This window comes from Trachemys scripta, chromosome 1 (genome assembly GCF_013100865.1).
Source record: "Trachemys scripta elegans isolate TJP31775 chromosome 1, CAS_Tse_1.0, whole genome shotgun sequence".
Classification (NCBI taxonomy): Eukaryota; Metazoa; Chordata; order Testudines; family Emydidae; genus Trachemys; species Trachemys scripta.
In genome coordinates this window covers 139,690,273-139,717,501 of record NC_048298.1, presented here as the reverse complement: position 1 = coordinate 139,717,501, position 27,229 = coordinate 139,690,273, and the positions used below count along the sequence as shown (strand labels likewise).

Genomic DNA, 27,229 nt, shown 5'->3' with positions numbered 1-27,229 from the left:
ACCACACTCTGCTCCAAAAATGGCAAGGTGGGGCACTATCAAGCCTAAGTCTGGCCCTGTTAAAAGCAGAGCCAAGCAGGCAGCTCTGGCCAGGCCTGTGCTGATAGCAGTAGCCCTAGCAGCATGACTCAATATGGGGGAGAAGACAGTAGCCAGAGATCAGAGACTGGGTGTAGCTATAAAGCACTCTATGTTTCTTACTATCACTTGGGTATGTCTACATTACAATGGGACACCTGACTCAGGGTCTCAGTTTGGGCTCCAACCACCTTGCAGGCTCCTAGAGCCCAACTATCTACACTGCAATGATACAGCCCCTTAGCCTGAGTCATCTGGCACAGAACAGCTGCAGGTTTTTAATTGTAGTATAGACATACCCCTTGTGCTAAGAGACCACTTAAACTGCTCAGCATTTGTAAAGGCACAGAAATCAGGGACATGAGCACCCCAAGCCAGTAGCCAGCCTTTGACAGCTCATTACCTGAGCAGTAACGTAAATGACACAGATCTGCACTGATCACAGATTGGGCTGGAAAGGAGGTAGCAGCATCTCAGCATGCATATGAGGTTCTGACAATTTTTATGTCTTTCTGGAGCACAGAACAAGGCTTATGCTACAGGATACCAGGGACCCATGCCATGCCATAGAAGGGCAAAGAAGTAGCAGCACTCCACCAGAGATTGCTTGTTTATCTCCTGCTATTTCCTCCCCACAACTTTTTGGCACAGCTACTAAAGACAGCAGAATAAAATACAAGGAAACCTTTATTTTTCAGTTTTATCAAGATTTTTTTCATCTTTTTTAGCTGTTTATTAGTGGACAAGTCCAGTCAGTTTTTGTATTAAAAACGATCTTGATGGAGGTAGCTGTGTCTCTGTCCTGGCTTTTGCTTGGTCTCATCTGTACACTCATCTCAGTAAACAAACTCAAAATAAGATTAAAACAAAAAACGTGGAACTTCAGGCTGAGGCAGCGAGCAGTGCAGCCAGGATTCTGTGTAACAGGACGTGGCGCTGTGGCCTCCAGTCACTATGTACAGAGTCCATCATGTCCCCTCTAGCCCCGGCACACTCCTTGCTTGTGTGGGCTGGCAGCAGAGGGAGGAGTCTCCTCTCCCCCAGGGAGGCCTGTGCAGCAACGTCCACCAAGGGGAACAGCACCCGATCAGGAACGTCAGGCAGAGGAAGGGTAGAGTGTGAAGAAGGATCATTTCAACTTGGTCAAGAAGCCAACAGTACCAAGCCAGGGACTCATTGCTGCTGGGCCACCTGTGGGGTGAAAGAACGTGTGTTGGAGCCCTTACTGACAGCATCCATCCAGCTGGGACACTCCCCATGGGTCCCACTCTCTCCCGATAAACGACCAGATTGGAGTGGGGTGGATTAAGCTCCAAGAGGGATAGGGATCTCTACCAGCTGGGGGTAGGGAGGATGCTTACCTGCTGGGGAGGTGGTGGGGGAGGAGGTTCGCTGCTGCGGTTGGCCAGTCGACTAAGGATGTTGCGCTCAGACATCTGGAGGCGCACAGCCACAGGTGGGATGCGGGCAATGGTGGCAGGCAGCCGAGTCACATCTGCCTTCATGTCACTCAGAAGCTCCTCCAGCTGCTTCAAAACTGGAAGAGAAAGAGGTGTGGATTTAGAGGGGGAGGAGAAGGGGAAAGGGGCACCCTGGCAGGGGGAAAACAGGTTGGGGGGATAGCGGCACGAAACAAGCCCACCTTTGCTCAGCATGATCTGCCTCACCTTTGTGAAGAACAGCATTGGCTGGCTTGTTCCCAGCCATTGACTCCTTGGACAGGTGCTGGTGGCTCTCTGCCAGACACTCCACCTCAGCAAAACGTGTATTGAGGGCCATAGACGGGTGTGATGGATCTTCCGACATGTTCAGATAGGCAGCTCGCCGCAGCTGCTCCTCAATCACCAGTGCCTGCTCCAGCAGCTGAGAGAGAAAGGATAAGCATGAGAGCCTTGCCATGCCTCCTCCAGTTATTTCCTGCAGAGCAGCCTACCATTCACACCTTCCTACTCCCCCAGATCCTAAGATTTACCTTCTGCCAACATCCCTGCCCCATCTTCTCCAGCCTGAACTACTGCAGCTTCTTCCCTTAGCCCCATTTCTCAGGCTCTTATTTATATTGGGGGTAGTGTCTAGAAATGCCAGTCAAGGATCAGGTTCCCACTGTGTTAGACACGGTGCACAAAGAACTAGTCCTGTCCCAGAACAAAATCATCTCCTAAGCATCCTGTCCTCCATGCAACTATAGCTCACTTTTTCAGGGACTGTTCCCTCAGGTACCGTCACGGTTTTATCCTCTTTATCCCTTGAAGGAGCAAATAGACCACAAGAACAAATTCACAGTGGGTGTTCCCTGAAGGACCTTCCGGCTGTTTCTTCCCCCTAAACCCCAGGAAGAAATGGTCCTAAGAGAACAGTGGCCATTTTCCTGTTTTCCAGTAGGCAGAGCAGTCTGGGACAGGTTTTCATAGTAATTCAATCAGAAAAACAAGCATGCTAACAAAACCAAGATAAAACAAAACAAAACCAGTTCTTGTGTAGTCTCCAAGGGCATGGCTAGGCTAGAAGAAAAATGGTTTTATTGAAGCATTGGTTAACTTGTTTTAGAACCCTACTGTAGTAGGGTGACTACAACATGCACTATCTACGCTAGAATTCTATAATGTGTTCAAACATGTTTTAAAATTATTTTAACTTAGTCTAGACATACCCTGAGTGGGCTGTAATACCAAGGAGCTTGAGGGTGGAGAAAGGGAGGGGAAATTTTTTTTAAAAAAACCATCCCACCCCTTTGATGCTAAAGCACTCCCAATCCACTTCATAGGTTCTCCTGCAATCAGGGAATAGAACAGTGGACAAGCATGAAAGACAGCAATGCTCTTTATCCATCAGAAATAGTCTCAGAGAGGCAGACACCCTCAATTTTCCTTCTGCAGCTCCCACCTTGAACCTCCTGGCCAGGAACTTGTTCTTGATCTCCAAGAAGTTGCCCCTGTTCATCTCACCCTTGAAGGGTTCATTGAGGATGGCATAACGTGGATCATTCTGAATGTCCTGCCAGCGGGCATAGCCATGACTGAGATAGAGGAGCTCAGGCAAACAAAGGTAATGAAAACAAGGGAACACATATTCCAGGCAAATAGGATTGTATCCCATTGGGTGTGAGGGAGATGGAAGAGATGAGACTATCTTGCTCACTGTATCCCTGTTAAGATCCCCACATGGAGCTGTGATCTTGGTTGGGGTGGGTAAATATGAGGCTATCCCACTAACTATATTCCAGTCACCACTTGGGAAGATCCCCTTTATGGGGATGGGTCAGACTCCCAGAAAGGAAAAGGGTGTTCTGTCAGGGGAAGGATACTTGATGATCCCAGCCAAGAGCCAATAGTCATGGCGCCGGTGCCAGATCTCGTAGGTTTTCTTGGTGACAGTTGCTGCTCGTTCTTCATTTTGCCATAGAGAATGCAACTCTGAGAATGGGAGAAAAGAAAGAAAGTCAAAACGGATTTCACTAAGATGAGCAGTGGCAGAGTAAGTGTAGCTGCACTGAGGCCCCTCATACCAGTGAAGCCACCATCAGCTATGTTGAACATGAAGCGCTGCTTCACTGCCTTCTTGTGCCTCTCATCAAGAGAGTCCTTCAGCATCTCCCCGTTCTGCAGCATCACCACATCCCTCTTGTCATCTTCCTTCTTCTCCTCTGCAGACACAGGGACCCATTAGAGAGAAAAGTAGAGTATCACAGCAGCTGCACTCATGAGGTACCCCTCTAGAAGGTGGAGAATGAAGAGGGCTGGCAGTACTCTGCCACACTCACCCTTCTCATCCAGGTTGATAGTCGGAGGTTCAGCAGAGGGCTCAGACGACACTCTATCTTCAATCTTCTCCACATCAGCTGCATGAGAAAAAGGGAATAGAAGCCATGAGATCAAATCTGGTAGCTACAGAGGGTTTAACTGTTCAGTCTAAAATCTGGTCTGTTTCCCCAATCACATTTATGTTTAAAGCCTCACCCTGACCAAAAGAGGATAGCATGTTTCCAGAGCTGTACAGAGACTAACTGGGGTCCTGCACACAGTTCTGGGCTTCCAACAACCTCCACTAATACCTTTGCTTTCCATTTCCATTGGCTCCTCCTTCACCTCTGGTTCCTCAGGCTTTTTCTCCTCTGCTTCTGGGGGGTTCATTGGGGACTTTGCCTCTTGTGGGGGTGTCTCCACAGGCTGGGCACACTGCTGATGAGAGAAACCCTGTTAACTCAAGGAGGAGCAGCGTATGGACAAAGCCTGTGAAACCCCACCCACCAGCAGAAGCTGAAGGCAGGGTGGAAGTGTTCCACACAGAGGGTAGCTGTGGGAGAACAGAGTGTCAGAGCACAAAATAGGGCTCCTTCATACCTCTACAGAGTGTTAACAAGGAGATGCATTCTTCTTAGGAATCCCCAGAGTCTAGCTCTGTCCCAGGCGGGCAGGGGAGGAGAACGGGACAGGACAACACCACAACAACAATGGGCACAGCAGAAGAAGGAGATATCTGTAACAGTATGAAACAAACAAGCACCTACTAACTCACCTCCATTGGGACCTCTGCTTCAGCAGAAGCTAGGCTGGGTTCCTTCTCAGACTCCATGGGCTCCCCTTGCTCCCTGGTACTGGCTCCTTCTTCCACCTTCACACCCTCTTCTGTGCCTCCCACACCCAAGACCAGCATATTTGTATATAAATAAAAAAATAAAAATAGAGACCATCAGTAAGCTCTGACCTTCATTGCAATTTGGTGCACCTTTCCCTTAGCTCCCACAAAGTGGACCTCCAACCCAACTTGAACCACAATGGGACCAAAGTCCTCAGACCCCACAGGACAGCTGCAGGAATTGCCTGTTGGCCCCAGCACACCCAGGGAAAGGCAATGTTCTCTCTTGCCTTTAAGGGCATGCACATCTTTTGGGGGCAGCCCTCCTAACCTGAGAGGCAGGTTGATCTGCGTCCGCCCCCAGGTCCTCCTCACCACAGCTCTGGTGAGGGGAACAGCACTGGTAGGGGCAGGACACGGGGCAATGCAAGGGGAAGGCTCTCACCAAGTGGAGGTGCAGGGGCAGGTGTGTTAGGCTGCGTGTCCCCTGGCGTGGAGGGTGTGGGGGTTTTGGGGGAGGGCGAGCCCGGCTGCAAAAGCTTCTTGTTCTCCTCTATCTCTGCTAGTTCTGGCATACTCCAGCGCCCATTCACATGCTCAAATTCCTGCACCTGGCAGGGGAAGTGGAGAAACAGACATGTCATGGGAGAGATCACACTAAGCTGCCCCTCTAAGCAGGGTAGATGGGGATCTCAAGACATCACAGGCTGGGGAGTCCCCAAAGATGGGTGGGAGAGGAAGAGAGCAGCCACTGGTTTGTCCACTGCATACAAGAGCTCAGGGCTTCTGTGATAAGAGGACCTCTGAGGAGAAAGGAATGATGTGTGGTGGAGGGAGAGTTCAGCATTGCTCCACTAAGCACCCACCTTTTTGCGTATGAGTGACATGACTCCAATGCGGGTGAGGACATGCTGGCGGGACAGCCCCTCCCGTGGGACCCCATCTGCGAAGGTCTCTGCACCATCTGCTCCCGGCTCACATAGGTGACGCATGAACAGCGAGACATAGGCCCTGTAGCAGTATTAGATCAGCCTTAAAGGTCCAACAACATGTGGAAAAAGATGCCCTGGGGCTCCTAGTCCCCAGTGACCCAAGCAACAGTCTCCTGGCTCAGACCCGTAAATACTCTGGGATAGTTCCTGAGCTCCTTTCCCTTGGTTCAGTTTCCCCTTCTGTTATTCCTCCTCAGCCTCCCCAAACAGGCTTCTTGCCCCTGCAGCATGCAGCCCCTTTTACCGCTTGAGCCCTCTGCTACTATTCTCACCCTTTCCCAGTGAGTTCAGATGTCACCACCTCCCATCCCTTGCCCAATGCAGACTCACTTGAACTCCTTCTCAGACTTGCCACGCAGGTCCCGGACAAGCCACTGGGTGGTGAAGGCATCCTGGGGTGGCATCCCATAGCGCATAATGGCATTAAGGAAGGCTTTGCGCTGGCGGGCATTGAAGCCCAGCACCTGGAAAAAGGAAGGACAGGTATAGTGAGAGCCCCAGGCACAAACACATGGACTCAAAGGCCCTTTCCAGGGTACCACTTACTTCAATGTTCCCTCCCACACGGGCAAGAAGGGGAGGCAGGGGCTTATCTTTGTCATTTCTCAGGCCTTTGCGACTGGGCCGGCGAGCAGCTGGAAGACAGACAAGCAGGTAAGAGGTACACAACCTAGCATAGTGAGAACATTCACTCATGACATCCTACGTTACATGGAGAAGGACTGGAGCACCAAGCTCCCAAGCCAAGGTGTCCTGACTGCCTCCTCCCAGAGAGAATATTGCCCAGGCTCCTGGGGCACCTACCTTCAGATCTCTCATCAAAATCCTCATCGCCTTCCTCAGAGGCCACTGAATAATCCGACTGGTTATCTGACTGGTCATCCTGCCAATCTGGAGAAGGAGGAAAAAAAAAGCGTGAGAGCCTGACAGACCCTATCCTTACAGGTCCTGTTCTCCCCAGCCCCACAAAAAATCCCTGTGGGTGTCCCTTCTGTACCTCTGTCCTCCTGGGAGCCATCATTGTAGTTGACCTGCTTGCGGATACGTTTACCCTTGCCCAGGTTCCTAGCCAGGTCCTCCTGCTGCTGCTCATAGTGGTGACGCAGCAACTTTTCCCAGTAATCAGGGTCCACTGACTCTTCTTGTTTTATGATCTCCCGCTCCACTTCCTCCTCCTCCTGCTCCAGGGACAGAGGGATAAGAGAATAGCCATGCATTCAAAACCCCCATCCCCACAGGGGCAGATACCTGCTGCTCACCCATCCCCACCACTTTCAGATGTCTACACCCTAGTCACATCTGTTCCTGTTTAACTCCTGCACCCTGGAACAGGAGAAGCAAGATACTCACCCCCATCTCTTCTTCCCGTACCACATACTGGGCCACCTTGAAGGAGCTGAGATACTCATTCATGCCCTGCAGCTCTGTGTCTTCAGTCTCATCCTGATTTCGGTCCAGTAATCGCTCAATTGCTTTGTCATCGTAGTGGATGACACTGCTGTCCTCACCCTCTTTGCTATCACCTGAAAGAGAGGAGCACGGTCAGTTGGTGTTGAGACTCAAGGGGCTTTTGGGAGAGTGCCACGCAAGGCCTCTCCACGAGGCAGCATTCAGCCCTCCTGCCATTCACTTGGCGGCAGCGGGGGGGGGGGGGGGGGGAGGGGAGAGAATATTCCCACTCCCATCCCTTGGCCAGCATCCCCTAGACCAGTGTTTTTCAAAGTTTAGGTTGCGACCCAGTATTGGGTCATGGCATGCAAGGCACTGGGTTGCCTTGCTCAGCACCCAGGAATCCTAGCTGCTCTGGGCAGCACCATCAACCGGGATGTTAAAAGTCCCATCGGTGGTGCTGCCCAGTTAAGGCAGGCTAGTGCCTACCTGTTCCAACACCTTGCTGCGCCCTGGAAGCGGCCAGCAGCAGGTCCAGCTTCTATGCAGGGGGGCCATGGAACTCCATGCACTGCCCCTGCCCCGAGCACCAGCCCATGTGAGCGGGGGGGAGGGGGGCGGGAGGCGGGAGAAGGGGGAAGAAAGAGAGGTGATGCAGTGCCTGTGGGCGAGAGCCGCATGCACGGCTTCGCCCAGGAGCTGGAACTGCTGCTGGCCACTTCCAGGGTGCAGCACGGTCCACAGTGCCAGGACAGCCAGGAAGCCTGCCTCTGCATCCCGGCTATGCTGCTGACCAGGAACCACCGGAGATAAGTTCACACCCCAACCCCGTGTCCCAATCCCCTGCCCTGAGCTACCCTCAAACCCGGAGTCCTTCCTGCACCCCAACCCCCTCATCCCCAGCCCCGGGCCCACATCCCAACCCCTTGCCCCAGCCCAGAGTCCTCTCCTAAACCCTGAACCCCTCATTCCTGGCCCCACCCAACAGCCCTCACTCCAACCCTCTGCCCCAGAGGTGAGCACCTCCCACACCCCAAACTGCTCATCCCCAGTTATGTTGGGTCACAGGCATCAAGAATTTTCTTCAACTGGGTCCCCGGGAAAAAAGTTTGAAAAACAGTGCATTAGACAACACCCAGGCACTCACCACCCTCAGTGGCCTCATCCTTGAAGAGCTCCTCAGTCCCAAACTTCAGGATGTCATCAAGCTCCTGCTTGGACATGGAGCCCGTCTTGGAGCCCAACCCTGGCCTCACCACCAGATGTGTTAGCATCATCTTCTTCTTCGCCACCTGAGTGATACGTTCCTCTACTGAAGCCCGTGTCACAAAACGGTAAATCATCACTTTCTTGTTCTGTCCAATCCTGTGTGCACGGCTGAAAGCCTGAGGGGAAGATGGTGTGTTCAGAACAACCCCAAAACCAAATACTATACTGCTTCACCCATCTGACCTTGTTTACATAGCCCTGATCTTCCTGGGATCTTTCACTCTCCCCTTCCATTTCCTGCAGGTTACCCCTTGGGAGCAGCCTTCACTGCCAAATCATTTCCAGCCACCCCCTCTCCACTTAGTGCTTTCTTTCTCCACAGTGGAGTTTTCCCCTCCCCTGCCTGACCACATATATGCTTCCTTCTCTCCCCTCCCTCCACTCTCTCTTTCGACCTCCTCATTTCTAAGAGTCACCTATTACCATTAGTGACTCTAGTGCAATCCTACAGCCTTACCTGGATGTCATTGTGTGGATTCCAGTCTGAATCATAGATGATCACCGTGTCTGCTGTAGCCAGGTTGATACCGAGCCCTCCAGCTCGAGTGGAAAGCAGGAAGCAGAATTGCTGAGCACCAGGAGCTTCAGGAGGAGAGCGAAGGGGATGGGGAAGAGCATGTGCATTAGATTCAACTCCACAGACTCATCACATCCAGCCCCTCATGCAGGGAGGCAGTGTCAACCCAGAGGCCTAGGAATGGCATAGCAGGATGTGCTGCAGATCAGCACTAAGGATTAGCAGCAGATGTGGGGCCCCAAGCATCTGTGAGGTGAGGGAGGGTTCTCGTTTTCTGTGGGGTGTATAGGGTTCCATACCATTGAAGCGATCAATGGCCTCCTGGCGCATGTTCCCTGTGATCCCACCATCAATCCGCTCATATTTGTACCCTTCATGTTCCAGAAAATCCTCCAAGAGATCCAACATTTTAGTCATCTGGGAACAAGGAGATAAAGCTGAGTAGGAAGATACCAAACTGGATTGCTGCCTCTCTCACACACAGGGTCCCCAGCCTCTGGAAGGCACTGCCCCATTACCTGTGAGAAGATGAGCACCCTGTGGCCTCCTTCCTTGAGGTTCTTCAACATCTTCTGGAGCAGCAGCAATTTCCCAGATGCTCGGATCAGGGCACTACCATCATACATCCCATTTGGCATCTTTGGAGCTTCCTGGGGGAGGAATTGAAGAGGGGGCACGTTTTCCCGTAGATCTTGGACTCACACGCCATGGTGGTGGCTCAGCACCATCATCCTTTGTGCACTGGTATCTTGCCGTTTGACTCCTACACTCCCATTCCATTTTTCTCTTTCCACCCCTTTCCCTCATTTCATCTTCCCCTCCCTACCTCTCGTGGCCCCTGCAGGGAGACTCCCTCTGCTTGCCACTTGGCAGGGGCTGCAGAGGGAAATGAAGGAAGGGCCTACAAACATTTCAAGCCCAAATTAAGGGGAAGGATAGCTGCTCCAGGTGCAAGGAAGTTCAGGCTCACCCCCAAGTGAGGGTGAGGGGTAAGGGGCCTTGCTCAGAGGAGGATTGAGGGGCTAGAACATACCATAGCAGCAACAGGAAAGAGGTAGGGGTGATTACAACATTTCTTCAGATCCATGACCACATTGAGCAGGGAGACTTGGTTGCCACCACCTCGTGCATTCAGTGCCTCAAAGTTCCTTGTCAAAATGTATTTATAGTATTTCCTGTGAAGAGAGAATCTGAGTCACTAAGCCCCCATCATAAAAAGGGCAGATAAACCCCCCCACCAGCTAGCATCAGTCCAGCTCCTGGCACTACCTGGGCAATTCTTCCCTACTAGCGCTACCTATACTCTGCCAATGGTCAGTCATTATCTCTCCATCTCCTACATGAGTGTGTAAGATTATTTCTCCCTGGCAGCAGCAGCAAGAATTCTTGATCCCACCTATCATGTCCAAAGCATATGGACCTAGAGAAGGCATAAGTTGGTCTCAAGTAGCTCCTCCACCCTCCCATGCTCACTTCTGCATGGGGCTCAGCTCCACCCGGACGATGAGTTCTGTCTTGGAGGGCATGTTCTTGAAAACATCAGCCTTGAGGCGCCTCAGCATGTGTGGGCCCAGCATATCATGCAGCTTCTTGATCTGATCCTCCTTGGCAATGTCTGCAAATTCTTCCAGGAAGCCTTCCAAGTTACTGCAGGAGAAACAAGCACTCAGGGCAGAAGATGCAGGTCCATGGGGAGACAAATAGGGTGGGGAAAGGAAACAAGGAAGCAGACTCAGTCTGGGCCTGCATTACAAGACATACTGGAATCTCTCAGGTGTCAGGAAGTTGAGCAGGTGGAACAGTTCTTCTAGGTTGTTTTGCAGAGGGGTTCCTGTGAGCAGTAGCTTGTGCTGGAGGGAATATCCATTCAACACCCGGAAAAACTGGGGAAGAAAAGAAAGGAAGGGAGTCAATGGACTCATCCAGGTAGTCTGCTGGTCCCCCTTCCCAACACAAGATACTGTACCATGGAGGAAAATTCCTTCCAGAATCAACCCTTCAAGCCAGGGCTCATCTTAGATTACAGGGACAGTTTGTGCAAGAGTCCTACGTACTGGACCTCCTGGCTAGTGTCTTTACAGAGGCTGATCTCATTCACACATTGCCTAATACTCAGTCCTCAGACCCGCCTGGGTGAGACCCTGCTGCAGCAAGTTCCTACAAATCAGATGCTGCACATTTCCTTTATGTGTCTTGAACTGCAGACCCTTCCAGCCAACCAGCCTTCTCCAGACTGACATATCCACTCTACCTCCTCCAGTTCAGGAATCCTACCATCCTTCAGCCTCCCTCCCTTTCAAAGAGTTTAAGAGACCTGGCCAAGTAGATCTATTACTGGCAATTTTTAATTAATTGTGAATACTAGGGAAGTTCCAGAGAACTGGGGGGAAAACATTAAGGTTGTGCTAGTATGTATAAGCAGTAAAAATGGGTTGACCCAGCTAACAGACTGGTTATCCCAACAATCAGTCCCAGGCAAAAACATGGGAATGCTGATATGGTACTCCAAATTAAACAAGTATTTATGCCAGTCAACATGGTTCTATGAAAAATAATGTCAGACAGACTTGATACTTTGAGATTAAGTTTAGTTGACAAAGGTAACTGTTCACACAGTATACTTTCACTTAGTACTACATAGCACTGATTAAAAAGTTAGAAGTATAACAAGTCAATGTAGCCCATCTGAAATGGATCAGAAACAGTCTAAAACAGATCTCTAAATGTAGTTAGTAGGGTGTCATTCTAATGGGGATTTCTTTTGAATCCCACAGGGATCTGTTGTTGGTTTACAATTATTTAATAGCTTTATTGTCTGGGAGAAAATATGAAATTGCTGATTAAGTTTGTAGATGACAGTTTGGTGGGGTTGTAAATCATGGGAACATCATTCATACAGAACAACCTGGCTTGCTTGGTAAACTGGGCACAAACATGCATTTTAATATACCCAAAGGGAAGGTCATACATGTAGGAATAAAGAACAGTCCCCCATCCTATAAGTATAACCAATAAAGATTTGGAGGTCATGGTGAATAATAAACCAGCTTCCCAGTGAAATGCAGTGACTAAGAGGACTAACATGATCCTTTGTATGAACAGGAATATTTAACAGATGTGGGCAAGCTAGTAATACTTCTATATGCAACATTGATGAAAATGTCATTGAAGTAGTGTCCAACATCAGTGTTCACACTTCAAAAGAGATGTTGAAAAATTGGAAAGCATTCAGAGGACACCTACAAGGGTTGAAAAACCCAGCCTTACAAGGAAAGCCTTTGAAGCTAAATCTATTTAGTTTAGCTGAGAGGTAAAGAGGTGACTTGATCATGATCTGTAAGAACCTACATAAAAGGAGAAGATTTCCAATAGGAGAGGGCTTTTTTATATATATAAAAAAATTAAAGAGTCAAAGACGTAAGATCCAATGGCTATAAGTCAAAGCTAGCTAATTCATACTGGAAATAAGGCACAAGTTTTTGAACAATGAGCCCGTGAGAACATCTTGCAAGGTATGTGTTAGATCGGGGTGGGCAAACTTTTTGGTCCGAGGGCCACATCGGGGAATAGAAATTGTATGGCAGGCCATAAATGCTTACAAAATTGGGGTTGGGGTGCAGGCTCTGGGGTGCAGCTGGGGATGAGGAGTTTGGGGTGTAGGAGGGTGCTCTGGGCTGGGATTGAGGTGTTTGGAGCACAGGAGGGGGACTCAGGGCTGGGGCAGGGGAAGAGGCTCAGGGAGTGCAGGCTCTGAGCAGCACTTCCCTCAACCAGCTCCCGGAAGCAGCAGCATGTCCCTTCTCTGGCTCCTAGGCGGAGGCATGGCCAGGCAGCTCTGCACGCTGCCCCATCCATTGGAGCGCATAGGAGCCACAGTGGGACCATGCTGCGGCTTCCGGGAGCCGCGTGGTGCCACTCCCAACCCTACGCCCAGGCCGGAGTAGGGCTAAGCCACATTGTGCAGCCCCTGACCCAGCACCCTGGCCAGAGCGGGGCCGAGCCACGTGGTGTGGCTCGAGGGCTGTAGTTTGGCCACCCCTGTGTTAGATTCTTTTATCACATGAAGTCCTTAAATCAAGATTGGATGTCTAAGGGCTGGTCTACGAATAGCGTAGCTGAAGTCAAAATATCTTGGATCAAATTACCTGGGGTCCACGCGGCTCCCCCGTTGACTGCGCTACCGCCACTCACTCTGGTGGAGTTCCGGAGTCGACGGTGAGCGCGTTCGGGGACCGATATATCACGTCTTAACGAGACGCGATATATCGATCCCGGATAAATCGATTGCTACCCGCCAATACGGCGGGTAGTGAAGAGGTACCCTAAGACATTACGCAGCTCATCTGAGAACATGGGCTTGATCAGGAATTACTGGGTGACATTCTCTGGCTTTTATTATGCAGGAGATTAGGCTAAAACAATGGTCTGGCCTTAAAAAAAAAAAAAAAAAAAAGCCTATAATTCCACCCCCTTCAACCTCCTGCCATCACTCCAGAACTCCTTTTGTACCTTAGATTGATTGTTCTTGAGCCGGTGAGCTTCATCCACAATAAGACAGGCCCAGTCAATGGAACCCAGAATGGCCATATCAATTGTGATCAGTTCATAGGAGGTGAGCAGCACATGGAACTTCACAGATGCTTCCTTCTGCAAGGAAAAATGAGAGAGTTTAGCCATAGGGGAACAGGGAAGTATAGGTACAGCCCCAGGCCAAAGCAGCAAGAGGAGGACCTGCCTCTGCATCAGGCTGCCCTGACCATTCGCTATCATTCAAGGCTTCAAGAGTCAAGGTGTTAATATCAGGCACTGAGGTAGTTCCAACTTGGACAAATCCATTTTACCTCCTTAGCAGCCATGGTCAGTTAGATACAGGATTCTCCTCCACAAGTTAATGTTTAAGGAGGCCAGGCCTCATTCCAGAAGAGTCTACTGTTTAGAAATGGGTGAAGAGAGGGAAGGAGAATGCTAGGGAAATGGACAATTACTAAAGAAGAACTTGGAGGGGCGGGGTGAGAATGGTATGGCCAGAGAACTAAATCCATTCCATACAACTCTGATTAGTTGACATTGTTTCAGTGCTGCCTGGAGCTTCATGGAGGAGAAGTAGTTGTCAGCATGGTTCTCATTTTCACTGCCACTCACAGTGAAAGCAGAGGAATCCAAGCTTCCCTATACCGCTGTGGAAGCTTTGAGCAGCAACATCACCCCTACCAAGCTGCCTGTCTGTAGGCTTGGCAAGGCAAGCAGTCAGTTTAAAGGCTCTTTTCAATTAGAATGTTCAAGAGGTTATTTACTGGGAAAGCTGGAATGCTGCAGAAACTAACAGCTGTGGTAAGGAAGGTTCTTTATCAGGGAAAGGGGGCAAGTGGGGGGGAGAGGGGGAATTTTCAGTCAGGTTGCACGAATGTCAGAGGAACTGGCCCTTTCAATGGCTCTACATGGAGTCAGAGCTTCAGTCTCTGAGTTTCCTATTTCGCTCTTATCTAGTGCAATAGATCTCAAATTCCTTTACAAAGTAAGGTCAGTGTCATCCACCTCACAGATGGGGAAATGGAGGCAGAGAGAAGGGACTTGCTTAAGGTCACACAGTGAGTCAATGACAGATCCAGGAAGCCCTAGTCACAACCTCCCTTATTTACTACTGAACTTGGAGTGGAAATGTCTACAACACGAGCAGCACCTGTCCTACCAGGAATCTGATGGAGAACTTATTTCACAGAGGATTGCCTACCAGCCCTCAATTAGCAACCACTTTCACGGCCCAGATCAGAACCAGGTTTCTAGAGGCTGAAGTCCTCATATTCCTGAATTCTCAACTCTTAGAAGTGAGCCAGCGTGCTGTAACTGGGGCTTAACTGGAATCAATTTCAGGCTCTTTACCTTCATCCTGGATGCCTTCTTGCCCCCACGTATGGCATTGTCCTCAAACGAGAACTCATTCTCCCGGATGATGGCCCGGCTGTCCTTGTCCCCAACGTAGGTCACCACATACATGTCTGGAGCCCACATCTCAAACTCCCGCTCCCAGTTGATAATTGTGGAGAGTGGGGCACTCACCAGAAAGGGTCCCTTTGAGTGGCCCTGGGGACAGAGTCATCAGGAGTGTTACAGAACTGCATCCCACCAGGGCAAGAGAGCATTCCCACAGATATGTGCATATCCTCAGCCACTTTTGCTCCTCACCTCTTTGTACAGAGAGTACAGGAACACAGCTGTCTGCACTGTCTTGCCCAGCCCCATTTCATCAGCCAAGATTGTGTCTGTGCCCTGGGCCCAGGAGAAGCGCAACCAGTTCAGCCCCTCCAGCTGATAGGGGTGCAATGTCCCTCCTGTTACATCAAGGTACTCTGGCTGCCGGTCATACTTCACCGTTGGCTATAGTAGAAGGAGAAAAATGTTGAGTCCCTTTGCACCAATCAGACAAAAATCAGCCACCAAGACTTCTGTTTCCTATGCACTGGGCTCCAGCTTATGCCTCCCTAGTTCAGGCACAGTTGAGACAGTGGCAGGACAAGCCCCCATGCCATGTGTCTCAACTGGCCCTGAATGGCATCCCATCTGAAGAGCTCAACTTTGGAAACCAAACCCTCCCTATGACAAGTCAGCCAGTCCCCTCCCTAAATGGCAAGGTAAAACTAAGTTTGAAGGTTCTATATCCTCTTCCCTTCCCCTTTAACCCAATAAGGGGGCTCTCTGGAGACCGTATCCTTCTGCCTTCAGCTTAGTAATTTACTGATGTGTAAGAGTCAGATGCACCAGCTGGCATCACTAGTGGGAGTGAAAGAAACATGCTTCACACTCTTCCCCTGTAGATGCAGGTATCCCACACATCCCAGAACCCACTCGCCTCCCTAACAGGGAGCAGTAACTTACATCCACCGTGGGTGTGTCTGGGGGTCTTTCCAGCTTCCGCATCTTCACCTTCTTTATCTTCTTGCCAGGCCGACCCTCTTCACCTCTCATCAGCTCCCTGTATAAAGATATTCTTTGGGTGTGGGTGGGGCTATGTGAGTTGAATGGAATTTGCAGGAGACACCAAATGAGGAGGGGCTGCAAATAGCAAGGAGGATAATCATCCAAAGTGGCCAAGAGACGAGCCAACCCTGAAACACACTGCAAGGCAGGCACAGGGCCACTGCTTTAAGGAAAAGGAGTCAGTAGGGGCAGAAGGATTCCTTGATCCCCTTCATCCTACCAATCCTGCAGTTCAGGAAGATCCCCCACCCCACCTCCTTACCTGTGATTCCAGTAGGCCTGTTTGTAGAGGTCATAGTCCTGCACCTCCACATCCTCACTCTCCCAGGAGGCCTGGTCATAGGGCAGGTCCCTCCATTTAATCAGATAGTGGACATTCCCCTTCTTATCCACACTGCAGAGAGAGAACAATAAATCTCAAGCGTGGGAACCAGCTTTCACCCAGCCCACCCCTTGCACATGGGGGAAGGAAGGAAGGTAGGAAACAGAAGGGGTAGGGGTAAGAGAGCAGCTATGTCCATAATCCCCAGCATAATTGAAATCAAATCTCCAATCCCACCCTTTCCTACAAAAAAGAATCCAGTTGATCCCATCATAAAAGAAACCCTGCCTTTATCTATAGTGGATGATCCACCTTCTTTCTGCCAAGCGTGACCAATATTTGTGGTTAGGGTCTCAATGGATCTTATCACAATAGGTCCTCCCCTCCCGTGATGGAGAATTCAGTGGATCCTATTCCGTTCCCTTAGTCATGCTTGACACTCTTGAGAAAGCCCCCCCACTATCTCTGTAGGCTGGAATCCACTGGATCTTGCTGTGACAAATCCTTGCTCCCTCCCTCACCTGTGGTTGAGGATCCGGTGGATCATCATCCACTCAGGCTTGATCCCATAGCGATAGAAGCGCTCCTCCATCTCAGCAAACTTGGGGTCCTTGTTCTTTCGCTTGCGGCTCTTCTCCTCCTCACCACCAAAGTCCCCTGAGGGTGGCTCATCCATATCATTCTTGCGTTGGTAATTTCGGAACATCACTTGGCAGTGCAGCTCCAGCTGGAGCCAGAACAGACATATATGGTTAGAGTGGCATCACACATCCCTCCCACCACACAAAGGTAGTGGTCCACTCCCTAGACAAGCCAAGAGCCCACTAACCTGCAGCTCAGACACCCATGAACAGTGCCAATAGGACATGCCCTGCCATTTGACGAAGAACTGCCGCTCAGGCCGGCCCTCCAGGGGTTTGGGGGAGGGAGTGTTAGGGTCTGCATCAGCTGGTCGGGGCACTGGTGTGGGTAGTGGGGGCTGGCCCCACTTCCAGATCAAGATCTTCTGCACCTTCCCCTTCAGAGATGGGCACTGGAGAAGTGAGACAGAGGTGGTTATGCCAGAATTTAATACAAACAACCCCAACTTCCCCCCAGCATTTTTCTGAACTTTTGCCAATTTGTCATTTTTCCAGGACAATGGGTAGTGATCAATGGCTCCATGTCTAGTTGGCAGCCGGTATCAAGCGGCGTGCCCCAAGGGTCAGTCCTGGGGCTTCCCCCCCCAATATCTTCATTAATGATCTGGAGGATGGCGTGGACTGCACCCTCAGCAAGTGTGCAGATGACACGAAACTGGGAGGAGTGGTAGATACGCTGGAGGGTAGAGACAAGATACAGAGGGACCTAGACAAACTAGAGGATTGGGCCAAAAGAAACCTGATGAGGTTCAACAAGGACAAGCGCAGAGTCCTGCACTTAGGACAGAAGAATCCCATGCACTGCTACAGACTAGGGACTGAATGGCTAGGCAGCAGTGCTGCAGAAAAGGACTTAGGGGTTACAGTGGACAAGAAGCTGGATGAGTTGAGAGAGTGTGCCCTTGTTGCCAAGGCAGCTAACAGCATTTTGGGCTGTATAAGTAGGGGCACTGCCAGCAGATCAAGGGACGTGATCTTTCCCCTCTATTCGACATTGGTGAGGCCTCATCTGGAGTACTGTGTCCAGTTTTGGGCCCCACACTACAAGAAGGATGTGGAAAAATTGGAAAGATTCCAGCAGAGGGCAACAAAAATGATTAGGGGGCTGGAACACATGACTTATGAGGAGAGACTGAGGGAACTGGGATTGTTTTAGTCTGCAGAAGAGAAGAATGAGGGGGGATTTGATAGCTGCTTTCAACTACCTGAAAGGGGGTTCCAAAGAGGATGGATTTAGACTGTTTTCAGTGGTACCAGATGACAGAACAAGGAGTAATGGTCTCAAGTTGCAGTGGGGGAGGTTTAGGTTGGATATTAGGAAAAAGTTTTTCCTCTCGGAGGGTGGTGAAGCACTGGAATGGGTTACCTAGGGAGATGGTGAAATCTCCTTCTTTAAAGGTTTTTAAGGCCCGGCTTGACAAAGCCCTGGCTGGGATGATTTAGTTGGGAATTGGTCCTGCTTTGAGCAGGGGGTTGGACTAGATGACCTCCTGAGGTCCCTTCCAACCCTGAGATTCTATGATTCTAGGACAGAGGAGCCCTTAGCAAAGTGCAATGTTCCTGGGGCAGGCGGGGGGACAGGTCCGGCCCTCCCGCTGATTCTTGCGGGAGATGTCTTAGAGCCATACAAATCCATATAGATTCTATATGGAAAACAAACTACTGGACTGGATCATCCCAGGGTCCACTTAGTCCAGTATCCTGCCAGATGGCTAGAGGACAATTATGGAAAAACCGACACAAAGGAAGTTTCTTCCTAACCGGTCAGATGTTGGAATATGCACTGAAGCAGGAGAACTTATATTTCTCACTGTGGATGTTCTCAATAGCCACATATACATTTAAACCCCTTTTAAATTATTTTCTTAGTGATATCTTGTGGCAGTCTATCCCAGCTCTGTTCTGGAATGTGAGGCCTCTGCATATGCCACCAAATCTGCAGCCCACATAGATAATTCACACCCCACTGCAGGGTGCTGGAACAATTTGTATAGTGGGGGTGCTGAGAGCCATTGAACCAAACTATAAAGCCTGTATATAATGGAAACCATTTCAAGCCAGGGGGTGCTGCAGCACCCCCAGTTCCAGCACCTATGCCCTACTGATAATGAACTTAGCTAAATGAACAATTTTTGTCAGCTCTAACACTTTAGGATTGAATAGTTTAAACCATAGCCTTTGTTCTCAGACATGTTCAGGGGTCCAGGAAAGTTGGAGCCTCAGGTCCCTGGAGCCATGTCCATGGAACCATTTTGCACATGGTAGCATAAGTCTGCCCAACACTGGGACCCATGACCACAGAGCCCCTTTCTGAAGTCTAAATAAGGTAACCAAGCTATGAGGCACTGTAAGGCTGGAGGAGAAAGGCCCCAAACAAATAAAGACAGAAAGAAATGGGCAAGCTAGAAGAGCAGTTACATCCCTGAGGGAGCTACACATCCCTGAGACAGAGAGGGATACCACTCCCTATGGAGGTGGGTCAAATGGGGGTAGCAGAGACTCACAGTGCAGCGAGGGCATAGCCATTCCCCATTAGGAATCTCTGGCAGTGGGGGATTTAGACAGTGAATGTGGTAGGAAGAGGGACAGGCATCACAGCAGAGCAGTTCCCCTCCATCCTTGCAGACCCGGCAGAACTCCATGTGGTGATCATCCTCCTCCTCAGGGTCTCCCACAACATCCTCCAGGATCTCCTCGCCTTCAGAGTTATCCTCCTTTGCCTCCCACTGGATCCCCTCCTTCTCCTACAGCAGAGAAGAAAACTATTAGCCCAGGGTATACAAAACCCCCATCTTCCTGATGCCCCCAGCCTCCCACCATCTTTTCAACTTAGCCTTCTGCAGAAACAGGGAGTACAGAACCCCCTTCCTCCATGGTTCTTCCCTTGGGTGTATAAAATCTTGTACTCACACAGTGTGGGCAGCTCCATTTGCCCTCTGGGGCTTTCTCCATGTCTGGGTCCAGGCAGACCATGTGGTAGGCACGGGGACAGGTGTCACACAGGATGATTTCTCCTCCCTGCTGACACACCTCACAGTAGTCCTGGTGATCTGTCTCATAGCCATCCACAGGAACTGTGGAGTCGTCCTCACCTGGAGAGGGTGGTGGTGACAGTTACACATCATTGGAAGCCATTGGCACTGGTAGAATTCCTTCCTGCAGCAGTGGGGATACCCCGCCACACCAAAAGGCTACATAGGAATAGAGACATTGCTCCAGATCCAGACAAAAAAAGGCAGGGGCAGGCAGCTCTTGCTCCACAACAGTCAAGGTGAGTGAAAACAGAAACCAAGGACAGGGCAGAAAAGCAGCTGTTGCCAACTGCAATAATTGTATAAGTCCCTTCATGTCTTATTCTACCTATGGGACCCCAGGCAGGATTGCTTCTCAGTCCCTTCCTCAGGAATTAAACTCTTCAGTGCTAACTGTGGGTCAGACTCACAAGTTCCCTTCCCTTTCAGGGGTCTTACCCCATTCCAATAGTTCTTCCACCCTGAGCTCTCTCTAAACTAAACCCCTAGACAGGAGAATTGAGTCCTTAGACACTAACAGCAGACAATTCTCACATCTCCCCCCGATCCCCTTAGTTGTGCTTCATTCGAAGCTGAGCACTGTACTTGGATACCTTTCTTTTTCCTTTTTCCAGCCTTCAGTTTCTTGCGGCTGCGGCTGCTGCGGCTAGTGGATCCATCTGAAACAGAGTAGCTATTGATGCTAGCATCATCAAAGTCTGATTCCACATCCAGATCCTCATCTTCACTCTAGGGAATGCAGGAAGAAAGTATGGTGAGTCAAGCAGCTATGGTTTACCAGCCTCCTGCATCCTTGGACCATCCTCATAGTTTACTGATAGTTTATCAGTATCCCCAATGGGGAGAAAAGGGAAGAACAGTCAACTCACTGATGATCTCTTACGCTTGGAGCTAAATCCTCCCAGTTTGATTTTCAGAGGAGCCACCTTCTTGGTTTTGGGTTTCTTGATGTCAGGAACACGAGGACTGGCCTTGGGCTTCCGCCGGGCATTAGGCCCTATGAGTAAGGGAGATTGTGAGATAGAGGATCACCATTCTCTAGCTACCACATTCCACCTCTCATCCTGGTTTTTCATCTCACCTTTGCCCTCCTTGGTCTTGGCCTTACGTAGTGGCACATCAGCAGGGGGCTGGGGAAGGACAGCATCCACGTTGGCCACCATGCTCTCTACCACAGCCACAGCCGCAGCCGCTGCAGCTGCCACAGAGGCCCCTGAACTGCCTTTGAAGGGGTTGTTAGTGCTGAACTCCCGCCACTTGGCCCCCAGCACCATCATCATCTTTGAGACAGCTATCTTAGGATTCTTGGCAGCTATGAGTGGCCTGTGTGGGGGCAAAGAGGGAGTGTTACTGAACGGACATGGATACTGGATCCCCCCCATCCCAAGAACTACAATCCAGCCTAACCCCAGGGTTACTAGCTGCTGCCATCCTCCTGAGGAGGGAAATATTTCTGGCTCTGGGAGAGGAATGATGTCTACATTAGAGCAGAAGGGGGCCTGAAGATATGGACTTGTGTCCCAGCTTTACAACCAACAGCAAAATCATGGGACCAATCACTTTACTGTTGTCTCCATTCCCCTTGCCCTGGGGGTAACTGTCACCAAATGGTGGCCATTTAGTGTCTAAAATGCTTTGAGGTCCAGGGAACAAGGATATTTTGTCCTGTTTCCCTTCTGCTCCAGAGGCCCAAAACTTACCTGACAAACTGGCTGAAAGCCTTGTAGTTGGTGAGAGTGCGGTAATCCTCCTCTGTGAAGATATGATCAATGTCCTCCATACCCCAGTCTTCCAGGAGCTGAGCAGATGATTTGGGTTCCTATGCAAAGGGTGCCAGAGTGACAGACACAATGAAAAGGGGTTTAGCCTCTATATACTGCAGGCGAGCCCATCGGTCTGGAGGGCGGGGCGGGGGGGGGGGGGAAGAGGAGAAGGGAAATGACAACTCTGGGTCAGGGGATTCCCCCTCAAGGTCTAGGGATGAGGGGAAAGTAATTTGGGAATATGGCCCATATGGGCCAAGTCTAGAGGACAGAGGGAAGAACAAGCAGGACAGCCCCCATGTGCCATTGTAAGGGAGCAATGTGATGGTCTCTCCAGGTCAGATCTAGGAGACAGAGTGGGGCAATGGGGCAACCTCTCACCTTTGAGTCATCATCTTCCTCTTCTTCCTCCTCCTCCTCCTTGCGCTTGGCTTTGTTTTTCTTTTCTTTCTTGGGCCCTAATTTCTTCTTCTTCTTCCTCCCAGGGGTGTAGTCACTGCCCTCACTGTCTGAGTGCAGCACCTCCTCTTCCTCCTCCACAAACTCATTCCCCTCACCAGAGCTGTCCCCTAGCTGGAGGAAAGGGGGAAAGAGAGAAGGTCAGGCAGCTGTGAGAAGAGACCTGAGAGAAGTACTCAACACCTTCCCCCACACTCCAGGGGGCTCAAACTAGGGGTCGCTGCACAGCCTGAGGCAGTAACAGAAATGACTGCCTATGTGCCCAGTCTTCAGAGCCTGTTCCATGGCAGAATATCCCCTCACACTCAGCCCTCCATTCCTCACCTCCTTTTTCTGGCGCTTGCTAAGTTTGGGCACTTTTGGTTCCTTCAGCTTCTTGGGCTTCTTTTTCTTCTTGATTTTGGGAGTTTCAGCCTCTGATAGCAGCTCTTCCTCTGGCTCTTCTTCAGGCTCTGGAGGTGGATGCGTAGGTAGGGGAGAGCAGAAGAATTAGGAAGCACTGATATATACCAAAGCACCACCATCATGCCCTCTGGGCCATGCTACACAATCCAGGAGTGCTGCATCACAGCATACCCCAACTCCCCACACAACTCAACTGCTTCAACTCCTTGGTACACACATTCAAACCCACACATTCATCTTAGCCCTGTCTAACAGTGTCCAGTAACATACTGATCATACCATACTGAAGAGGGCAAAATCAAAAGCCCTTAGACCCCCATACCTCCCACATCACTATCTACCCTAGTTAGCCCACTGCTCCTTCTCCAAGCAAAGCCACACATGTTATTTAACAGGTTAGGAATTTCCTTAGCCCAGCAAGCATAGCCAAAATGGAGTTAGGAATTACTGGCCACATGCAGAGGAATCAGCAGTCAGAGATGTGAGCAGTCCTAATTGGTAAGGGAGGAAAAGAGCAAGACAAGAAGCCCCCAGCTGGTCTTTGGAATAGGCAGCGTGAGAGTGTAGCAGAAAGCTCAAGAGAACCAGCTGATCAGGGATGAGGGCATGGGCTCTATCCCAGGGTCCCCAGAAGAAACCTCTACAGCACAGGGGCGCTATGGTGGCAAGCAAGGAACAAAACAGTCAGTTGCAACTTGCTCTTCCCCTCCCACCTGGGCAGCTTCTGTTCAGGGCAACTCACTCACCGGATCCCTGCCTCAGCAGCCAGCCCACAAGCATAGCTTTCCGGCACCACAGTCAGCACGCTCAGTCCCTCACTGTTGTAATGCATGCCAACTCTCCCCCACCCACAAAAACACACTCCCATCTGTGTTCTTTCCCCCTCCTTCCCACACAAAGCCCAGAGAGGAATGGACAACCAGACAGCCCTTTCCTTTGTGACTGGATCCACAGCAGCCCAACCATTCACCCTCTCTCCCGTCCCCAACCACCCCACCCATTAGAGTGAGAGTTACTCATTCTCCCTCCAGGGGAAAATGGCCTCCTGACCACAGAAGCGAGGCAGGATGGGAGAAGCCACAGCTCACAGCAGATGCAGCCACCAGAGAACAAGGGGCACAGGGGAATGTGCTCGGGATGGGGTCCATATTCACAATGGACACAAATATATCCCCTTCCAGCAATATTTGCCTGTATCTTATCTACCAGGACAGGTACCATATCCTTCCCTTCCAACCAGTTCTGATTTTAGGGCTCTGTCAGCCTGCCCTGCCCCCCCCGCCTCGATTTCACCCAGTACATTTCCTGAAGCTCTTAAATTCCCAGTGACTTAAGTCAGTGGCTCTCAACCTTTCCCGACTACTGTACCCCTTTCAGTTGTCTTATGTACCCCCAAGTTTCACCTCACTTAAAAACTACATGCTTACAAAATCAGACATGAAAATACAAAAATGTCATAGCACACTAGTACTGAAAAATTGCTGATTTTCTCATTTTACCATATACATATAAAATAAATCAGCTGGAATATAAATATTGTACTTACATTTCAGTGTCTAGTATATAGAGCAGCACAAACAAGTCTGTGTGTGAAATTTTAGTTCGTAACTGATTTTGCTTGTGCTTTTTATGTAGCCGGCTGTAAATCTAGGCAAATATCTAGGTGAGCTGCCATACCCCATGGAAGACCTCTGTCTACCCTAAGGGTACGCATACCCCTGGTTGAGAACCAACTGACTTAAGTGACTAGGACAGGGAGTCTAAGTGGGGGGGGGGGGATGATTCTAGAGCTCCGTTCTAGAACTCCTATTTTACAGAGTGGCAAAATGAGTTGTACATCCATACAAGTCAGCAATAGAACTGGGAATAGAACTTGAGAGTTGATTCTCAATCTCCAAAGCTCTAACTTCATTCCCATTCTCCACACAGACACTGCAGTTATAGTGAAAATCAGGTATGAGGCCTGAAGAGGAAAATATTAAGGGAAGGATTCTCAACATTTTTCTTTCTGAGGCCTCCCCAACATGCTATAAAAACCTCCATGGCCCACCCATGCCACAACCACCATTTTTCTGCATATAGAAGTCCGGACCAGCATTAGGGGTAATAAGCAGGGCAATTGCCAGGAGCCCCATGCCACAAGGGGCCCCGCAAAGTTAAGTTGATCAGGCTTCAGCTTCAGCCCAGGGGGCAGGACTCAGGGCCCTAGGACTTCTGCCCCACACAGAGGGGCTTCAACTTTCTGCCCTGGGCAAGTCTTAATACCAGCCTTGCTTGGCAGACCCCCTGAAACCTGCTCACAGCCCCCTGGGGCCCCGGACTCCTGGTTGAGAACTGCTGTACTAAGAGAACTGCACAGGTAATAAAGCTACTGATACAAAACACAAGAACAGGGCTAAGGTGAACAGCGTAGAATGATCCATGGGAAGCTTGGAGAGTAGGGTGTGGTGAAGACAGAAAGTGGGTCATGCAATAGCCCAAGGCAGTTTCCTCTGGACTGTCAGCAAGTCTGAGCTCCCAGATGGATGAGAGGAAGCCAGACACCTTGCCCTCTTACATACTGTTCCTGCTCCCAGCCATGGTACATATACCTTGCAGGCACTCAGATGCCCCATTAAAACCAGACTCCCTGCCCCAAGGACCTCCAACAACCTGCACTAGTTTGGAATAAATCCAGTTCTACCTCACTATAGTGTGCGGACCACAGCTTTTAAAAAGGACACAATAAAGAGACCCAAATATTCTAATCACCTGGGCTCCTAATGAAACAAAACTTCTCCCTGCACATTGTATTTTATATGCAGCACCCATTCAATAGAACAGCCCCACTACCACTCCCTTTTACATACTGCTAGTCACAGCCATCCTACAATGCCATCTATACCTGGGTGCTGAGGGATGCTATTATTCAGCAGGATTTCCATCTCCTCATCATCACTGCCAGCAGAACAAAGTGATGGGGATCCAATGCCCGATGCCATGTCCTCCAAATCGGGGTACTTGGGCTCAGACAGCTTCTGCAGCTTTGTCTCCTTCCTGCCAGTCAGACCAGTATGTTGTTAAAAATGCAAAAAAAGTTAACTATGATAATCATCATGAACCCACATTACCATGCAATAGTCCTGCCCAATGCACATCTGTAGTGAACTTAGAAATGTGCAGCCCCTGACATAAGGGCTGAGTAGGGAAGCATGGAAATGCTGAGACTAGGCACTAGTTTAGGGTCCTGATGAGGGTGGTGTTGTAGCTACTGGGAATTAAACTGTGTCATGAATTCATTTCATGCGAAGGGCCACCAAATGGCGGTCTGATGGTAACAGCGTCCAAACCCTTGCAATATGATGCCAGACTGGTACCAGTGCTGTAGAGTATAGCTAAGTGGAGTTTTGTGACTTTTAGGTAACTGGTCGCAATTTAATTCGAGATCGTTAAAACCTTTGTCAAAGCTACTCTTGACGCTCCCCAAACTTTGGTGGTTTACATCTCTAGGGAGCCAGCCATGGCTGAGCGACAAGCGGGTGCAGCATGGAACAAGTGTTTGGGGAACAGCCAAACTCGCCTTCACAAACAAAGTGTTCGCTGTCTTGAACTGGCGATCAATTCATGAAGTAAATACTCCAACGAAGACAAACCCCTAGCGGTGCGAGAGACCAGCATCGCAGCCCCCCCGAACATTTCCCATATTCGAGACGTGCATTTAGGGTCCCCACCGAAAAAAAAAAAAGCTTTTTTAGTACCCGGAGGATTCACATCCCACCCGCCTCACGGAGCCGGCGGGGCAGGACAATGTACACACGCCCGTTCAAGAAGCCCCACCACGCCCCCGGGAGACTGACAGAGGCCCCCCGATTTCACGCAGAGAAAACAAAGGCACCGCGAGCCCGTGGCATGCACCGCGCGGGCTCCCGGCGAGCCTGCCCCCCCCCCCCCCCCCCCACACACGCGGGGGGAGCCCAGCAGCACGCGGCCACCCCTGCCCCTCGCGGGGGGCGGGCGCAGCTGCGGCTCAGGGCGCTCGGCCAGTCCCGGCGGGCGGGGCCATTCCCGGGGGCAGCAGGGGGGCGAGCCGGGCCGGTCGCTGGTGCGAGGCGGCTCCGAAGCAGGAGGGTCCCAGGCACCGCGGCTGCCCCGTGCCCAGCAGGGACGCACGGCAGCCGGGCCGAGGTCGGCGCCCCCGGGACCCGGGGAAGGGCAGCTCCCGGGGGGCTCGGCGGCGACGACAGGACTGGGGTCGGCGCCATGAGGGGGTGCAGCCCCCGCGTCCTGCCCTTTAAAGCAATTTGGGGGTCGTGTCCGGTCTCTGCCCCTCGCCTCACCCAGCTCGCCCCCCGGCTCCTCGGCTCTCGCTGCCGCCGCTGAAGGGAAAATGGCCCCGGCTCCGGCACCACCTCTTAAAGGGGAAAAAACCTGGCCAGGCCCCTCCCCACTCCCGCTTCCAGCCCATAATATGTCCCGACACCTCGGCAATGGGTCCGCCCCCGTCACCCTGGCAACCCCCCAACTGAGACATCCCATAATACTTGCCCTCCCTTCAGAACTCCCTACTCACTGGCCGGCCCAGCATCCCATAATAATTACCCCTCCCATCAGGAACATCCCATAATACAATCCTCCCTCTAAGAAACATCCCATAATATTCCCCACACACTCACCCCTCACTCAAACATCCCATAATACTAATCCTTTGCTAAAACATGCCACCTCCCTCCCTCACTATCACTCTCCCTCACTGAGACATCCCATAATTGCATTCTCCCCCACACACTGACATCCACTCTCAGCCCCAAGCATCCCATAATACTCCCTCCTCCC

At 50.7% G+C, this 27,229-nt stretch overlaps 1 protein-coding gene and 1 non-coding gene across 3 annotated transcripts; both read right to left on the bottom strand.

Annotated features, from left to right (window-relative positions):
* Nucleotides 1-747: 747 nt before the first annotated feature.
* Nucleotides 748-26,856, bottom strand: CHD4 (chromodomain helicase DNA binding protein 4). 2 transcript variants are annotated; one of them, XM_034787504.1, is made up of 40 exons: nucleotides 26,734-26,856; nucleotides 25,302-25,453; nucleotides 22,337-22,464; nucleotides 21,935-22,126; nucleotides 21,491-21,609; nucleotides 20,872-21,113; nucleotides 20,660-20,787; nucleotides 20,384-20,519; nucleotides 19,669-19,850; nucleotides 19,263-19,502; nucleotides 16,947-17,150; nucleotides 16,639-16,844; nucleotides 16,058-16,189; nucleotides 15,694-15,790; nucleotides 15,004-15,195; nucleotides 14,701-14,901; nucleotides 13,330-13,467; nucleotides 10,582-10,703; nucleotides 10,294-10,467; nucleotides 9,854-9,995; nucleotides 9,339-9,470; nucleotides 9,120-9,237; nucleotides 8,761-8,885; nucleotides 8,182-8,419; nucleotides 6,996-7,168; nucleotides 6,643-6,823; nucleotides 6,450-6,536; nucleotides 6,192-6,280; nucleotides 5,976-6,109; nucleotides 5,520-5,664; nucleotides 5,099-5,264; nucleotides 4,594-4,703; nucleotides 4,130-4,256; nucleotides 3,839-3,916; nucleotides 3,584-3,721; nucleotides 3,383-3,491; nucleotides 2,962-3,094; nucleotides 1,746-1,941; nucleotides 1,440-1,615; nucleotides 748-1,269 (listed from the first exon to the last, which is right to left on the bottom strand). In XM_034787504.1, the coding sequence occupies exons 2-40, from the start codon at nucleotides 25,396-25,398 to the stop codon at nucleotides 1,252-1,254; spliced, it is 5,745 nt and encodes a 1,914-aa protein (XP_034643395.1). In that variant the 5' UTR covers nucleotides 25,399-25,453; nucleotides 26,734-26,856; the 3' UTR covers nucleotides 748-1,251. The 2 variants fall into 2 exon arrangements, with proteins under 2 accessions (XP_034643395.1, XP_034643405.1); XM_034787514.1 differs by having other exon boundaries at nucleotides 4,130-4,253.
* Nucleotides 4,929-5,071, bottom strand: LOC117871408. The gene has a single exon (XR_004644218.1).
* Nucleotides 26,857-27,229: the final 373 nt, after the last annotated feature.